The following is a 19,099-nucleotide window of genomic DNA, read 5'->3' on the forward strand; positions in this document are numbered from 1 at the left end:
AGCGACAAAGTTAACAAGTTTGATGTGGAAGCCATGAAAACAACCCAAAATTCTGCCTGACACAGCTCGTTTGATAAGGGGACCATGTATGTAGGCAGCTATATGGACGACTTTTGGAGGCAGCTATGGTGATGACGTGTGGAGGTAGCAATGGAGACAACGTGTGGAGGCAGCTAAAAAGACGACATGTGGAGGCTGCTATGGAGACAATTTAATTTGGATAGTGCCTGTATGTGGCAGTCCAAAAAAGTTTTCAAACCAGAGGAGCAGGTAGGTGGTCCTCCAGAAAAATTAAATAGATTGAGTGCCTGTATGTGGCACTCCCAAAAATTGTTTAAAACAGAGGACCGGGTAGGTGGCCCTCCAGAAAAATTAAATACATAGAGTACTATAGCTAGAGCCAGTTGGCCCTGGCAAAAAATAGCCAGTTTCCTCTGCTTTGGTGTACAAAGAGGAGGAGAAGGAGGACAATGAGTAGGAGGAGTACATACATTATTCAGGTTGAGCTTCTTTCACCTGGTGGAGAATGGAAATCCTGAGAAATCCAGGCTTTATTCATCTTGATAAGCGTCAGCCTGTCAGTCGACAGGCTTATCGGTGATGATGCCACCAGCTGCACTGAAAACCCGCTCGGACAACACGCTAGCGGCAGGTCAGGCAAGAACCTCCAAGGCATACAGCGCCAGTTCGTGCCACATGTCCAGCTTTAAAACCCAGTAGTTGTAGGGAGCTGTGTGATCATTTAGGACGATTGTATGGTCAGCTACGTACTCCCTCACCATCTTTCTGTAAAGATCAGCCCTACTCTGCCGAGACTGGGGACAGGTGACAGTGTCTTGCTGGGGTGACATAAAACTGGCAAAGGCCTTGTAAAGCGTACCCCTGCCAGTGCTGGACAAGCTGCCTGCTCGCCTACTCTCCCTCGCTACTTGTCCCGCAGAAGTACGCCCTCTGCCGCTAGCGCTGTCAGAAGGGAAATACTGTTTCAGCTTGTGCACCAGGGCCTGCTGGTATTCATGCATTCTCACACTCCTTTCCTTTCCAGGGATGAGAGTGGAAAGATTTTGCTTGTACCGTGGGTCCAGGAGAGTGAATACCCAGTAATCGGTGCTGGAATAAATTCTTTGAACGCGAGGGTCACGGGATAGGCAGCCTAGCATGAAATCTGCCATATGTGCCAGAGTCCCAACGTGCAAGAATTCACTCCCCTCACTGGCCTGACTGTCCATTTCCTCCTCCTCCAACTCCTCCAACTCCTCTTCTTCTGCCCATACACGCTGAACAGTGAAGGACTGAACAATGGTCCCCTCTTCTGTCTCGCCAACATTCTCCTCCTCTTCCTCTTCATCCTCCTCCACCTCCTCCGATATGCGCTGAGAAACAGACCTGAGGGTGCTTTGGCTATCAACAAGGGAATCTTTTTCCCCCGTCTCTTGTGACGAGCGCAAAGCTTCCGACTTCATGCTGATCAGAGAGTTTTTCAACAGGCCAAGCAGCAGGATGGTGAGGCTGATGATGGCGGTATCGCCACTGACCCTCAAAGTTACTCAGCACCTGACAGATATCAGACATCCACGTCCACTCCTCATTGTAGACTTGAGGAAGCTGACTGACCTGACTACCAGTTCTGGTGGAAGTTGACATCTGGCAGTCTACAATCGCTCTGCGCTGCTGGTAAACTCTGGATAACATGGTTAATGTTGAATTCCACCTCGTGGGCACGTCATACAACAGTCGGTGAGCGGGCAGTTGGAGGCAGCGCTGCGCTGCCCTGAGAGTGGCAGCATCTGTGCTGGACTTCCTGAAATACGCACAGATGCGGCGCACCTTCGTGAGCAAATCAGACAGATTGGGGTATGTCTTGAGGAAACGCTGAACTATGAGATTTAACACATGGGCCAGGCATGGCACATGTGTCAGTCTGCCGAGTTGCAAAGCCGCCACCAGGTTACGGCCGTTGTCACACACAACCATGCCTGGCTTCAGGTTCAGCGGTGCCAGCCACAGATCAGTCTGCGCCGTGATGCCCTGTAATAGCTCTTGGGAGGTGTGCCTTTTATCGCCTAGGCTCAGCAGTTTGAGCACCGCCTGCTGTCGCTTAGCGATGGCACTGCTGCTGTGCCTAGAGCTACCGACTGATGGCGCCATGCCCACGGATGGTAAATCGGAGGAGGAGGTGGAGGAGGGGTGGGAGGAGGAGGAGGCATAGTAGGCCTTTGAGACCTGGACCGAGGTAGGCCCCGCAATCCTTGGCGTCGGCAGTATATGACCAGCCCCAGTGTCAGACTCGGCCCCAGCCTCCACCAAGTTAACCCAATGTGCCGTCAGCGATATATAGTGGCACTGCCCGGCAGCACTCGTCCAAGTGTCTGTGGTCAGGTGGACCTTGTCAGAAACAGCGTTGGTCGGGGCACGGATGATGTTGTCTGACACGTGCTTGTGCAGGGCTGGGACGGCACATCGGGAAAAGTAGTGGCGGCTGGGGACCGAATACCAAGGGGCGGCCGCCTCCATGAGGTTTCGAAAGGCCTCAGTCTCTACCAGCCTACAGGGCAGCATCTCCAGGCTAAGCAGTTTGGAGATGTGGACGTTGAGGGCTTGGGCGTGTGGGTGGGTTGCACTATACTTCCCTTTGCGCTCTTGCATCTGGGGTATGGAGAGCAGAACTCTGGTGGATGCTGTGGAGGATCGTGGAGGCGAAGATGGGGTTTTCGCACAGGAGGTGTTTGGGCCCGGGGTCCTGGGCAGGGGGCTGACTAGCAGATGACACAGGGGAAGGAGCAGTGGTGTGCCCGGCCGGAGGTGAACGGGCTTTATGCCATTGAGTGGGGTGTTTAGCATTCATATGCCTGCGCAAACTGGTGGTAGTTAAGCTAGTAGTGGTGGAACCCCTGCTGATCCTGGTTTGGCACAGGTTGCACACCACAGTCCGTCAGTCATCCGGTGTTTCTTTAAAGAACCTCCAGACTTCTGAAAATCTAGCCCTCGCCACGGAAGCTTGACTACGTGAAACATTTGGCGCTGATGTACCAGCTCTGGCCCTGCCTCTTCGTCTGGCCCCACCACTGCCTCTTCCAACCTGTTCTGCTATAGGACTCGCCTCTGTCTCAGAAGCACTGTGTTCACCCGGCCTATCAACCCAGCTTGGGTCTGTCACCTCATCATCCTCCGATCCCTCAGTCTGCTCCCCCCTCGGACTTCCTGCCCTGACAACAACTTCACCACTGTCTGACAACCGTGTCTCCTCCTCGTCCGACACCTCTTTCAATTCAAATCAAACCCCTAATAAATTGTCCCACTTCGGTGTTTGAGGTGGATATGTGTGTCACTAAGAGCTAAACACAACGGTCGCAAGTCTCCCAGCAAATTCCTCACAATATGGTACTAGCTGCACTACTAGTGGCAGCAAGCCCAGCCACAAGCAAACCAATAAAAAGTAAAATATAACGCTATTGTAGGCCTAAATAAGCCGTTGGGGTTCTCCTATGGCTATTTTCTAGCCTACACTGAAAGCACACTGCTTTGCCAGATTACTTTGAGTTATAAAAATAAATAAACATTAAAAAAAAATAAATCAGCAGACTGTGCCTAATTCAAATCAAACCCCTAATAAATTGTCCTACTTCGGTGTTTGAGGTGGATATGTGTGTCACTAAGAGCTAAACACAACGGTCGCAAGTCTCCCTGCATATTCCTCACAATATGGTAAATATATAACGTTATTGTAGCCCTAAGAAGGGCTGTTGGGTTCTTGTAGAATCACTCCTGCCTAACACTATTCTAATAGAACACCCTAACACTTTCCCTGACCAGCAGCAGCTCTCTCCCTAGCGGCATCCAGACAAAGAATAATCCGAGCAGCGCGGGCAGGGGCTAGTCTATTCCAGGGTCACCTGATCAGGCCAGCCAACCACTGCTATTGATGTGTAAGGGTACCACATCATGCTGGGTGGAGTGCAGAGTCTCCTGGCTTGTGATTGGCTCTGTTTCTGGCCGCCAAAAATCACAACGGCGGAAGATGCCATTTTCTCGAGCTGGCGAAATACTCGTCCGAGCAACGAGCAGTTTCGAGTACGCTAATGCTCGAACGAGCATCAAGCTCGGACGAGTATGTTCGCTCATCTCTATTTATCATGCTTCATTTTGTTGGAAGATTTAATTTCATTTGTTTCTGACTGTCCCCTCTCTGTGGACAGCAAGCAGGCAGTGTGATTCAGAGTTTGCAACAACGTCTATCAGCATCTCTGTCGTTACTCCTGTTGTTGCGCAGATTACAGGAGCAGAACAGGGTCTCCAGCTGTCACAGACACACGGATGTCCTAGGGCAGTGATGGCGAACCTTTTAGAGACTGGGTGCCCAAACTACAACAGAATCCTACTTATTTACCATGAAGTGCCAACATAACAATTTAAACAGTAACTTATTGCTCCATGTTCTTCCACAACATTCAATCATATTGGCCCCCTGAAGCCACCAACATAGTTGAAAGCAGGAGGATAAATTCACGAGCTTCTCTCCAGGGTCTCTCTGTACAAGAAGAATCATGGGGCCAGCAAGGGGACCTCAAAAGATAATCTGGACCTTCTCACTCTTCCTGCATTTCCAATCAGTCAAGGATGTGTCACCTTAAAATAGCATTGAGAACAGCAGGAGAACTGAGAACTGCAGGAATAATCTAGTCCAGTCTGATGAATCTATCCAGGTGCGACAGCCTGGGTGCCAACAGAAAGGGTTCAGAGTGCCACCTCTGGCACCCGTGCCATAGGTTCACCATCACTGCCCTAGGGAGAAGGCAGAAACTTTTATTTGGCTTCTCCCTTCCTCACTACATACAGCTGTATAACAGCTACGTAGTAGATAGAGGCTGTGATAGAGGCCCAGTACAGCTCTGCCCAATACATCGTTGTTTCCCCATTTTCACTGTAGATAAAAAGAAATGTTGCCCAGGGGTCATTTATGACCTCATAAGGAACATATAAAGTAAAAAAAATAGGAGGTGTAATACTAATCCATATCAAGTGTACTAATCCATCTTTGGAAGATGTACCCAGGGAATATTAGCAGGTATAAATTATACAGGCTTGTGGGTGGTTCAAAATAGCCTTGACAGTTTGCCTTAAATAAAATTAGAAGACCTTATAATAATGTAAAATAATTTATGCCAGGCTACAACAATGAATTATTTCAGTAGAATAGATCAAACAATCTAAGTAACCTGAAGGTTAACTTTTAATGATAGCTATTATGGTTTTGTTTAACTGAAATTATTTTTATCTCAAGAAATTCATATTTTTGCCAAAACCTTAACATAATTTAAATATTGCTAGACAGAAGGGCAAACACAATAAAAGATACTGATGGTGTTATCGCATTACATAAGGAGGTGGACAGTATAAAAGATCTCTGCAAGTGACAGAAATCAGCCAGTTTCTTTCTGGTACAAGGTTGGAGGAAAACCACAATCATGAAGGTTTTGATCTTTGCGCTTGTTTGCTTACACCTCTCAGAGGGGCTTGTGAGGTAAGTGAAATCATATGTAATATCAGATTAATGTATATATTGAATAAGCAGTTCTATGAATATATGGGGATACACAAGGAATTTACTGTTAGTGATCTGTAGTCTTCTCAACACATGTAGGGGACATTTTAAACTTAACTTTTCTCTGACTTCACATAACTTAAGTAAATTTTTCATAAATGTTACATAACTAAATAGTATAAAGTAAATCTACCACCAGGATGAAGGATTGTAACCAAGCACACCGACATACTGGTGTGTGCCTCCTCTGGCAGGATCTGCTCTTCTTTTATCTTCTTATGCACTTGCTTTTACAAGAAAATCGTTTAAAAATTATGAAAAATAATCTGAGGGGCTCTGAGCTACATAGATGTTAATGGAGCCTGGAGCCCCTCAGGCTCATTTGTATAGTTTTTAAAGCCTTTTCATAAAAACAAGGGCATAAGAAGCTAAAAGAAGAACAGATCCTGCCAGATATGACACAGACCTGCACATAAGTGTGCTTGGTTTACAACCTTTAATCCTGGTGGTATATGTCCTTTGAGTGAAGATAAAAACACACATTTTTGTTTTTTAATTAATGTTTGTTTTGAAGTCTACATTAATATTAATTGTGTAGTCTGGGGTCAACGCTATTTTGACTCTTAGTAGCACCCCCTACAATGATCCTTGTTATTATATGTATCCAGCATTGTAATGAGTGTAACTAGATTGACCCTAAACCCTAACCTATTTAAATAATTAAATCAAATTGAAAAGGAACTATGCCTTGATAATGCTTGTGGCTCTTTTCACTGTATAGTTCCATGGCTAGAAAAAAAAGCAAGACCTTTAAATATATACCGTATATTCCGGCGTATAAGACGACCTGGTGTATAAGACGACCCCCCTACTTTCCTGTTAAAGTATAGAGTTTAAGATATATTCGCCGTATAAGACTACCCCTATTCCAACACTTACAAAACACAGGTAAAAATTAAAAAAAAAAACAGATTTGAATTTAACATGGTCCTTTTTTTAATTTAAATTCTTATGACATGCAGGTATATAGCAGGAAAACTGTTGCTCATAAACATAAGGCATACAACAACATACAACATTACCATCGTCCATTTTACTGTAAATGACCATACTGTACCTTAAATTTTTATTTTATTAAATATTCCATGCCATGTACTCAGAAGCGGGAAAAAAATTCCAAATGCAATGAAAATGGTGAAAAAACGCATTTGCGCCTTTTTCTTGTGGGCTTGGAAATTACGTCTTTCACTGAGCACGCCAAATGACATGTCTACTTTATTCTTTGGGTCGGTACGATTAAGGGGATACCAAATTTGTATAGGTTTTATAATGTTTTCATGCATTTACAAAAATGAAAACCTCCTGTACAAAAATTATTTTTTTGATTTTGCCAACTTCTGGCGCTAATAACTTTTTTATACTTTGGTGTACGGAGCTGTGGGTGGTGTCATTTTTTTGCGAAATTTGATAATATTTTCAATGATATCATTTTTAGGACTGTACGACCTTTTGATCACTTTTTATAGATTTTTTTTATATTTTTCAAAATGGCAAAAAAGTGCCATTTTCGACTTTGGGCGCTATTTTCCGTTACGGGGTTAAACGCATTGAAAAACCGTTATCATATTTTGATAGATCGGGCATTTTCGGACAGTATGGCAGTATATGGGGATTTTCCACATTCATTACAATGTGCTATCAGCACATTGTAATGAAGGGGTTAAAACGAAATAGCCTCGGGTCTTCAGAAGACCCGAGGCTACCATGGAGACGGATCGCCGCCCATGCGCCGCTATCTTTTTGAGGCTGCCGGCAGCTTTGCCGGCAGCCATCGCTGTGCTAGCACCGATCGCGGGTGTTACCGGTAAGCCTTTGCTGCAATATGCAGCAAAGACTTACCGGCTATGGAGAGGGCTCAGCCCGTGAGCCCTCTCCATGCAGCGCGACCCGACCGCCGCCGTGAATACACGGCGGGCGGTCGCGATTACCGGCGTATAAGACGACCCCAGACTAGACAGAATATACGGAATATACGATATATTTGATCTGGGGCATATAACTTAAAATGTAACATCATCACACCTTATTTATACTATTTATGTTCATTTTCAGAGTTCCTCTGACTAAAGGAAAGTCTGCTCGGCAGAAAATGAGGGAGGATGGGGTTCTAGATGAGTACCTGAAGACGCACAAGATTGATCTGTCTGATAAATACAGAGGATTTGCTGTCGCAACTGAGTCCATGTATTTTGATGTATGTTATAACTATTCATTCAGTATTTATTTTAGTTAAATTACTTTCATTAAATGATTGAAAATTAGTCAAAAATTAGTCAAAAGAAAGAAAAAGTGTAATTACTTAAAAAAGGTTGTTTCTATAATCCCTGTAGAGTAGCTATAGGCTACAAATCCACAGTAATGTGGACAGTGTCATTCTCATTGGACACAAAGTATGAATTACTAAAAATTAAAATACATTAATAATACATTTCTTTGCTGTCTGTTTGCCACTGCACATCTTTGGAAAGTATGCTGAACTTAGTGCACAGTGCACAGTACAGTGAACTTGTAAGATGGCGTGTGTGTTTTGTTCATCACTTTTGTTACTTAGTCTTGTAGCATTATGGATATTAAAGGACATCTACCACCAGGATGAAAGACTGCATGCAAATGAACCCGAGGCTCATTTGCATACAGTCCTTCAATCGGGTGGTAGATCCCCTTTAAGCTTTGCCATGTATACTTGTTTCCTTCTGTATGTTTGTTAATAAAGCTTTGATATACATTTATGTTTGGTAATTAGACATATTACTATGGACCAATTAGTATTGGAACACCACCCCAGAACTTCCTGGTATTGTTTGATACCGGTTCCTCCAACCTTTGGGTCCCATCCACATATTGTCAGAGCACAGCCTGCAGTGAGTATCATAGTTTGCTGTATTATAATGTCAGTCCCATAGTATAATTGCATACTTATGTTAAAAATTTGTTTGGATGGATGTGATTATATGTCATTGCTTAGCATCGTTATTTCTAATGCAGAATCAAGTATCCGATTTGTTCACATGACATAAATGAATCTGGTAAGCTGACAATAAAAAAGTGAAGGGGAAATATCCTTATACAGAACTATATAACTTATTATTATTCAACTCTGGGGGCATATTGAATTACTGCACGCTGGATATACTGAGAGGCTCCAGGTTAGACCTGGTGGAGATTTCAGATCTGTCTCTGCCGCAAGCCCAAAGTAGCTTGCGGGGCTTCCATTAAAAAAAAATAAATATTGGAAATAGAGTCAGAAAACTGTAATGTTAAATTCCCCCATTTCTTTAGTAACAGATCATATTTTTAGGAAACAACTATTATTATTATTGTACAGTACATCCATTTATTCTCAGTATTTCTCTATACAGGAGATCTTTAAATCAGGACTAGTTGAGGGGACTTAAAGGGGTTTTCCCACAAATAAAATGTAGACCCTATCCACGGAAGAGGGCCTAACTTGCTGATCAGTGGGGGTCTCTGTACTCGTTGCTCCGTCAGACTAATGGAGCAGATGGCCACACATGACCGTTCTGTTACAGTAATCTCTATGGAGCTGATGAAGATCGCCTACCGCAGTGCTAGGCAATTTCCGTCTGCTCCATTAGTCTGACGGAACGACGAGGGGTCCGACGGACCTGTTCTGTGAACCCGACAGAGGCCTCTGCTGGTGAGGAGCACCCGCACAACAGTGCTGTCATGTTCATGGGTGACAGTAAATTCCTGATGGTAGATTTCCTTTAATAATAGTGAGAGAAAGAAACACTAATTGCTAAGATATGGTTGTAATAAGGTGCTGTGAAAGAGCACTTTTTAACATTAAAAAATAAAACATTTTTTTTAGCCAACCATCATGTATTTAACCCAAGCAAGTCATCAACCTACAGTTCCAATGGACAACGCTTCAATATGGGATATGGAGGTGGAAATGTTGCCAGCAGTGTCACTGGAGTGTTTGGATATGATACTGTCTATGTAAGTTATTGTGTATATCTGGATAATCATTTCTGAGAGGCATTGATTTTGTATAACAATGGAGCTCAAATGTCATCCAGCAGCATACATTTTTTGTTAGAAAATTTGCATAATTAAGCATTGTTTAACCCCTTACTACCGCAACAGTTTTGGACCTTTTTGTTTTTGCGTTTTCATTTTTCACTCCCCACCTTCAAAAATCTATTACTTTTTAATTTTTCCATGTAAAGAGCTGTGCATGGGCTTGTTTTCTGCAAAACAAATTGCAATTTATAGTTATGGTATTTAATATTCCATGCCGTGTATTGGGAAGCTGGGAAAAAAATCTGAATGCAGTGAAAATGATGAAGAAACACATTTGCGCCGTTTTCTTGTGGACCTGGATTTTACAGCTTTCACTGAGTGTCCTAAATGACATGTGTACTTTGGGTCGGTGCAATCACAGGGATACCAAATTTGTATAGGTTTTATAATGTTTTCATACATTTACAAAAATTAAAACCTGTACAAAAAAAAATTCTTCATTTTGCTCTCTTCTGGTGCTTATAACTTTTTTATAATTTGGTGTACGGAGCTGTGGGTGGTGTCATTTTTTACGACTTTTGATAACATTTTCAATGCTACCATTTTGAGGACTGTAATACCTTTTGATAAATTTTTATTGAATTTCTTATACTTTGTAAAATTGGGAGCTATTTTCCGTTACAGGGATAAACACTGGGAAATGGGGGGACATTTTAGGTTTAGGCCTTTTGGGAAAACATTTTTCGCATAGCTTGCTTTCAAGTGCCTAAGCTTTAGAATTTTTTGTCAATTTAGCTGTTTGAGGGCTTGTTTTCTGTGTAAAGACCTGTGCATAAAGCTTTTTGGTCACTTTTAATATAATTTGGAGTATGATGGATGATTAAAATATTCCTATTTTAGTATTATAATATATTATAATTATAATATTATAATAATATTAGGCCATTTTTGTGTTGTTTTAGCTAGTATATAAGTACAACTTTTGTTATCTCCTTTGGATACATTTTTTAGATTCAAGGCCTTACCATCTCAAATCAAGAATTTGGTCTGACCATTACAGAGCCCTCTGGCAACTTCTATTACTCCCCATTTGATGGTATCTTGGGATTAGCTTATCCTGGTCTTTCAGTTGGTAGTGCAACCACTGTAATGCAAGGGATATTACAGCAGAACCTCCTTAATCAACCCATTTTCAGTATCTACCTTGGAAGGTAAGATATCTGTCATGTTTAAGAGTACATTTACATTGGAATATTAAAATAAATATTGTTATTTTTTAACATGTATGTTACATTCATTTAATAGGGGTCAATGAACTTATGTCTACAGTGACGTAAGAAGTTCATAGTCTTTTTTGTGTGATGATAGTAAAAAGTTGAACCATAATTTTGCTTTGCATTTCTTTTAGGTTTTAGAGCCTTTTTTCCCTAACACGTCTCATCTATCTTACTTTTTAAATGTTTGTTTCTAGCCAATCTGGTGAGGTTATGTTTGGAGGAGTTGATACTAGCCTTTACACTGGACAGATTAACTGGGCTCCACTTTCAAATGATCTCTACTGGCAAGTTGCTCTTCAAGAGTGAGTTTCTTTTAATATTGTATTTATTTTTATGTTTATATATGTTTGTTTTATTCATCCAAGACAAACTCAGATAAAAGAGGTATTCCAGGAATCAGCATAATTCATATACAAAAGGGCCCTTAAAATGTAAACTTATATGTAATTTGTTGTTATCTAAAATTTTGCTCCCTTTAGCAGAAAAATGCTGTAGACATACACTGTAATAGAGAATTAAAATGCTACTGGCCCTTTAAACAGTCCGTTAATTTCCTCTGCGCAGAGAAGACACAGAACAGAAGATGCCACTGGTCACGTGTCCACATCACATGTCCTGTAGCTGCCTGGGCAGGTCATGTGATCATCACTAATTTTGGCTGTAGTCGGTTGGCTGCAGTGCATCCAGTATGGCCAGTGTTTTGGTTATGGAAGTTACACATCATTACTATGGTAACAGAGCAGGACAGTCTGTTACATCATCACTGGGAGCAGAGCATAAGAGGGGGGAGGAGTTACTAAGAACTAAAGGATCTTGGGATGTGTAGTTTCAAGTGGCAGCCATCTTGGTGATAACTCCACATTCTTTAGAGAGGCCATAACATTTTGTGAATCATAAAGTCAAACTTTTTTGCTCCATTTTGTGACTCATAACATTGAGTTTTGTTACATTCATTTATTTATAACATCATGGGTTTTTCTATCAGGTGTTCATATTCCTGGAATACCCCTTTAAGCTATGAAAAACAGACTGAGGCCTCTTGCACAGGAATCTATGCTCACTCGGGCCATAGCCTGGGTGACCATACAACCAGATGCAGGAGGTGGAGCGCTCCTCACCCCTGTGAGGGCAACTGTGAGTGAATGCCAAAGACTTCTATGCCATATCAGCAGCCACCATGCATTCTTGGGCCTAAAACTATGAAAGTCATAAAAATGTTTTAGTTACTAGCATGTTCAATACTGGATTTAATGGTGTTTACTAGATGTAGCAAGCCAAACAGATGGATATTATGCTATACAAGTGAGAAAAACTGTCTTACATATCTTGGTTGTATAAATCATGTTTATTGTTTTATGAAAATGTCTTGCCTACAATAACAAGGAAAGCTTTTTTTTAAAGAGTTATTTAGATATAATATGTAATGATTACATCAAATATTCAAAATCTAATACAAACCCCCTAACAATTAATTCTACCCATTTTAAATTGTAAGTATTATACTGTATATCCAGCTCAGAAGAATTGTGGGTATAATATACCTGCCTCAATTAAGCCCAAGTCTTGGTACTTATTCATATTAGATTTTGGTTAGCTTTATCCCAGCAATGACTTCATTTCATAATGTATAAAAAAATGAGAATATTTCATGAACATTGGATACTACATATTACAAATCAATGATGCCAGTGTTTGAGGAGATAATTTTCTATCTCTTGGTCCATGTTACATACACAGTACAAAAGGAAGACATTTATTTTATGCTAGGTCTTTTAGCTATTTACTCAATTTCATTTTGACTTATTTAAATTTATCTTCACAGATTTTCCATTAATGGGCAAGCTACTGGCTGGTGCAGTGGTGGTTGTCAAGCTATTGTAGATACTGGAACCACTCAGCTTAATATCCCCCAAACATATATGCAACAGCTGCTGCCATACCTTGGCATCCAATCTCAAAGTGGAAACGTAAGAATGAGACAATTAAAAAATAAATGCTACAAAAGTCTTTTAAATACACACACAAATCTTTCTATCTTCGTCTATTGTAATCTTGATACTTACCTGAACACATTTTGTAGATATCTAACATCTGTTAGGGATAACTAATTTGCTTTTCACAAGACAATTCTTCTTTTACATAAAATATGGCTCATCCAGTTTATGCTTTTTATTTTCAGTATAATATAAACTGCAACAATATTCAGAATATGCCAAGTCTCAGCTTCACCATCAATGGCATCACCTTTCCCTTGCCAGCATCTGCATATATCATTCAGGTAGATATGTGAAACCTATCCTCTTCTAGTAATACTCATAGTGATACTAATAACACTATACCCAATAAAACTGTCTTCAGACTTTTTAACTCTGAAAATGGTTACATTATATATATGTTAATATTTTAGGAGAATGGATACTGTTATGCCAACTTCCTGGATATCAGCCTTCCTGCTCAGAATGGAGACCCTCTCTGGATCCTGGGTGATGTTTTCCTGAGGGAATATTATTCAGTCTTCGATTTTGGAAACAACCGTGTTGGCTTTGCTCAATTGGCATAAAATGCTTTGGAAAACCACTGTGTTAGGAACATAAGAACACCACAATTGATGACAACATCCATCAGCCCATTAGATTTCAGTACATTGTGTGGAATATTCTTGTTTCCTACTCATGTTTCCCATTTCTAACAATAAACTGGCTACAAACAAAAATACATACTACATATTGTTTTCCTTGTTTCCCATGCTCTTTGATGGTGAAAGGATAATTCCAGGCAAATCATTTTTATTCCGTTGTATTTGCCAACATTTTTTGAACTATATTATTTCTACTGCATTATCCAACACTATTCTCAGCACATAGTAAAAGGGGTACAATTCTTCTCATGCTGTCACATGGTATCTCTTTTCATTGTTCTATTGATGTGAACACAAACACCCTATTAACCCCTAGCTGACAAGATTGCATGCAATCTTACAAAATCAAAAGATTTCAGCATTGTGGTAATTTAGGCTTAATTTAAGTCTATCTTAAGAGACACATTCAATATTCAGACTAAATATAAAAATCGGTTTCTGGCTGGTCTTTTAATAGAGACAGTAATAGTCTTCTTAAAAAATGATCATATGAAAGAAAAAGCTTGATGGTTTTGTTCATATGTCAAATCGGGTCTCAAGTCAATCTAGTGTGATGACATCTGCAAGAAAAAAAGAATGTGAAGTTATTATAGATTGGGGGGCATAAAACTGTAGGTCCTACAAAGGCAGCAAGTTTTTTCCAATTAGAAAGACGATTACATGTCACAACAAGTCCAGGACCTAACAAAAAGGAAGGGGGGGGGGGCACTCCTAGATTTCATCCTGATCAAAATAACAGACAGGATGCGAAAATTGCAGGTTGGGAGTCACCTGTATCACCACAACATCATTCATTTTGAATTATCCTTGAATAAGATGGTTAGTAGAGGGGCAATACTCTAAACTTCAGGAGGGGAAATTTTAAGCAACTAAAGGAGAACCTTGAGGGCATAAATGTCATAAAAATATACCCAAAATAAAATACCCAAAATGTTTTCAAAAATATTCTAAAAAAGTCTACAACTGATAAAGAGGGGTTATTTATCATACGCCTGTGGAAGAGAGGCTCCACAAAGTGAGTGCTTTTTTTTTTTTTTTACAAAAATGTTTATTAAATACAAATGATAACAAGATAGTTCAGTACATAATATTTATTCATACAATATAATACATACATAAAAGTGAACAGATAACCAGGACTAATATCATAATCTTACATCTACAAACATAATCTTGTTCACTACAGTCATGGCCAAAAGTTTTGAGAATGATACAAATGTTAATTTTTACAAAGTCTCCTGCATCAGGTTTTATAATGGCAATTTGCATATACTCCAGAATGTTATAAAGAGTGATCAGCTTAACAGCAATTAATTGCGAAGTCAATATTTGCCTATAAATGAACTTTTTCCCCCAAAACACATTTCAGCTTCATTGCAGGCCTGCCTTAAAACGAGCAGCTAACATCGTTTCAGTGATTGCTCCATTAACACAGGTGTGGGTGTTGATGAGTAGAGGGCTGGAGATCAATCTTTCATGATTAAGAATCACACCACTGGACACTGGCTGGTGCTTGGCATCATTGTTTCTCTTCTGTTAACCATGGTTATCTCTAAAGAAACATGTGCAGTGATCATTGCACTGCACAAAACTTGCCTAATAGGGCAGAGTATCGCAGCTAGAAAGGTTGCACCTCAGTCAACAATCTATAGCATCATCAATGAATTCAAGGAGTGAGGTTCCATTGTTGCCAAAAAGGCTCCAGGGTGCCCAAGAAGGACCAGCAAGCGCCAGGACCGTCTCTCAAAAGTGTTTCAGCTTTGGGATCGGGCTACCAGCAGTATAGAGCTTGCTCAGGAATGGCAGCAGTCAGGTGTGAGTGCATCTGCACGCACTGTGAGGCAGAGACTCTTGGAGCAAGGCCTGGTGTCAAGGAGGACAGCAAAGATGCCACTTCTCTCCAGAAAAAAAACTCAGGGACAGACTGATATTGTGCAAAAGGTACAGGGAGTAGACTGCTGATGACTGGGGTAAAGTAATTTTCTCTGATGAATCCCCTTTCCAAATGTTTGGAATATCCGGAAAATAGCTTGTTCGGAGAAGACAAGGTGAGCGATACCACCAGTCTTGTCTCATGCCAACTGTAAAGCATCCTGCAACCATTCATGTGTGGGGTTGCTTCTCAGCCAATTAGCTCTCTCACAGTCTTGCCTAAAAACACATCCATGAATAAAGAATGGTATCAGAATGTCCTCCAAGAGCAACTTCTCCCAACCAAGAATGCAAGAATGGACTGCTATCAGTCAGCATTTGGCCCAGAAGTTGATTGAGAGCTGCCAGGGAGAATTGCAGAGGTCCTGAAGAAGAAGGGTCAACACTGAAAATATTGACTTGCTGCATTAACTCATTCTAACTGTCAATAAAAGCTTTTGTTACTCATAATATAATTGCACTTTTTCTGAATGTGATAATATTTGTGTCATTCTCAAAACTTTTGGCCATGACTGTAGAAACATAATGGAAGTGCACCGATGATCAATCCGGTATCTGAAACAGTAGTTTAAAGATCTCTTTTTCTATCAATGCATTTCCATTATAACTTCATACTCTGAGAAATGTGTACCAAAGAACCATCCATCTACTCTACCGCCTTCCTCCCCCACCCCCTCACAGGTCTGCTAGTAGGCAGAAATTTTTTTTTTCATTGATTATAATTTATTCATTTTCACTCTACCTAGTGCCACTTAGACCAAAATTTTCCACATTTTCTTCAGATCTATGATTTTTGTATGATATTTTAAAAAATGTTTTAAAATATCATACAAAAATAATAGATCTGAAGAAAATGTGGAAAATTTTGGTCTAAGTGGCACTAGGTAGAGTGGAAGATGAATAAATTATAATTAGAGATGAGCGAACACACTCGTCCGAGCTTGATGCTCGTTCGAGCATTAGCGTACTCAGAACTGCTCGTTGCTCGGACGAATACTTCGTCAGCTCGAGAAAATGGCATCTTCCGCCGTTTTGATTTTTGGCGGCCAGAAACAGAGCCAATCACAAGCCAGGAGACTCTGCACTCCACCCAGCATGACGTGGTACCCTTACACGTCGATAGCAGTGGTTGGCTGGCCTGATCAGGTGACCCTGGAATAGACTAGTCCCTGCCCGCACTGCTCGTATCATTCTCTGTCTGGATGCCATTAGGGAGAGAGCTGCTGCTGCTGCAGGGATAGCGTTAGGCTGTTATATTATCTTACTGTTAGGCAGGAGTGAGTCTACAAGAACCCAACAGCCCTTGTTAGGGCTAGAATAGCGTTATATATATTTTTTTTTTGTTTGCTTATGGCTGGCCTTGCTGGCACTAGTAGTGCAGCTAGTACCATATTGTGACGAATTTGCAGGGAGACTTGCGAACGTTATATTTAGCTCTTAGTGACACACATATCCATCTCAAACACCTAAGTGGGACAATTTATTAGGGGTTTGATTGAATTAGGCACAGTCTGACGATTTTTTTTTTTCCTTTAATTTTTTTTTGAAAACTAAAAGTCATCACAGGCAAAGCACAAAATCCAGTTGTGTGCTGTCAGTGTAGGTTAGAAACTAGCCATGCAAGAATCCAAAAGGCCTTCTTAGGGCTACAATAGCGTTATATATATATTTTGTTGATTTGCTTGTGGCTGGCCTGGCTGGCACTAGTAGTGCAGCTAGTACCATATTGTGACGAATTTGCAGGGAGACTTGCGAACGTTATATTTAGCACTTAGTGACACACATATCCATCTCAAACACCGAAGTGGGACAATTTATTAGGTTTTGATTGAATTAGGCACAGTCTGCTTTTTCTTTTTTTTTATAACTCAAAGTCATCAGGCACAGCACAAAATCCAGTTGTGTGCTGTCAGTCTAGGCTAGAAACTAGCCATAGCAATAGGATAGCATCGTTTTGTTAAAAAAATAAAAACACAAAAAACACAAAAAAAACACAAAAAAAATTTACAGTTTACACTTTAATTTGGAAAATGTTGAACCCCAGGGCTAGGGGTAGAGGACGAGGGCGTCCAACTACTGCAGGGGTCAGAGGCCGTGGTCCTGGGCGGGGTGAGACACCACCTGCTCATGAGGGAGCAGGGGGACGCCGCAGAGCTACACTCCCTAGGTTAAAGTTACTGGGACACGTGGTAGAGCACTGTTGAGGCCAGAACAGTGCGAACAGGTGATGTCGTGGATTGCGGACAATGCTTCTAGCCATTTGTCCACCAGTCAGTCTTCCACGCAGTCCACCCATGTCACCGAAATCAGCACTCCTCCAGCTCCTCCACCTCAGCCTCCTTCCCCCCAGTCTGCCCCCTCCCAGGAAAATTTGGCATTTTAACTTTGAGGAACTGTTTTCTGGACCCTTCCCAGAGTCACAATCCACTTGTCCGGTTGCTGCTGAGCTCTTTTCCGATGCTCAGGGTTTCCACCTGTCGCAGTCTGTGGGTGATGATGACATTGTTGACGTAGTGGAAGAAGTGTGTAAAGAGGTGTCGGACGATGAGGAGACATGGTTGTCAGACAGTGGTGAAGTTGTTGTCAGGGCAGGAAGTCCGAGGGGGGAGCAGACTGAGGGATCGGAGGATGATGAGGTGACAGACCCAAGCTGGGTTGACAGGCCTGGGTGAACACAGTGCTTCTGAGACGGAGGCAAGTCCTCGATGAGAACAGGTTGGAAGAGGCAGTGGTGGGGCCAGACGGAGAGGCAGAGCCAGAGCTGGTGCATCAGCGACAAATGTTTCACGTAGTGAAGCTACCGTGGCGAGGACGAGATTTTCAGAAGTCTGGAGGTTCTTTAAAGAAACACCGGATGACCGACGGACTGTGGTGTGCAACCTGTGCCACACCAGGATCAGCAGGGGTTCCACCACTACCAGCTTAACCACCACCAGTATGCGCAGGCATATGAATGCTAAACACCCCACTCAATGGAACCAAGGCCGTTCACGTCCGGCCGGGCACACCACTGCTCCTTCCCCTGTGTCACCTGCTGCCTCTGCTAGTCAGCCCCCTGCCCAGGACCCCGGCCCAAACACCTCCTGTGCGAAAACCACCTCCACGATCCTCCACAGCATCCACCAATGTCTCCATGCGCAGCGTTCAGCTCTCCATGCCCCAGACGCTGGAGCGCAAGAGGAAGTACAGTGCAACCCACCCACACGCCCAAGCCCTCAACGTCTACATCTCCAAACTGCTTAGCCTGGAGATGCTGCCCTATAGGCTGGTAGAGACCGAGGCCTTTCGCAACCTCATGGCGGCGGCCGCCCCTCGGTATTCGGTCCCCTGCCTCCACTACTTTTCCCGACGTGCCGTCCCAGGCCTGCACCAGCACGTGTCAAACAACATCATCCATGCCCTGACCAATGCCGTTTCTGACAAGGTCCACCTGACCACGGACACGTGGACGAGTGCTGCCGGGCAGGGCCACTATATGTCGCTGACGGCACATTGGGTTAACTTGGTGGAGGCTGGGACCAATACTGACCCTGGGGCTGGTCATATACTGTCGACGCCGAGGATTGGGGGCCTACCTCGGTCCAGGTCTCTCAGACCTACTATGCCTCCTCCTCCCACCCCTCCTCCACCTCCTCCTCCGAATTACCATCCGTGGGCATGGCA

The 19,099-nt window shown here is 42.2% G+C and overlaps 1 protein-coding gene across 1 annotated transcript; it reads left to right on the plus strand.

Annotated features, from left to right (window-relative positions):
* The first annotated feature begins 5,365 nt into the window (after positions 1 to 5,365).
* On the plus strand, positions 5,366 to 13,581 carry LOC140118906 (gastricsin-like). The gene is made up of 9 exons (XM_072137350.1): positions 5,366 to 5,521; positions 7,655 to 7,796; positions 8,346 to 8,463; positions 9,435 to 9,565; positions 10,601 to 10,800; positions 11,061 to 11,168; positions 12,689 to 12,833; positions 13,046 to 13,144; positions 13,274 to 13,581. The coding sequence occupies exons 1-9, from the start codon at positions 5,466 to 5,468 to the stop codon at positions 13,424 to 13,426; spliced, it is 1,152 nt and encodes a 383-aa protein (XP_071993451.1). The 5' UTR covers positions 5,366 to 5,465; the 3' UTR covers positions 13,427 to 13,581.
* The last annotated feature ends 5,518 nt before the right edge of the window (positions 13,582 to 19,099 follow it).

This window comes from Engystomops pustulosus, chromosome 2 (assembly GCF_040894005.1).
Source record: "Engystomops pustulosus chromosome 2, aEngPut4.maternal, whole genome shotgun sequence".
In the NCBI taxonomy this organism is placed as follows: Eukaryota; Metazoa; Chordata; class Amphibia; order Anura; family Leptodactylidae; genus Engystomops; species Engystomops pustulosus.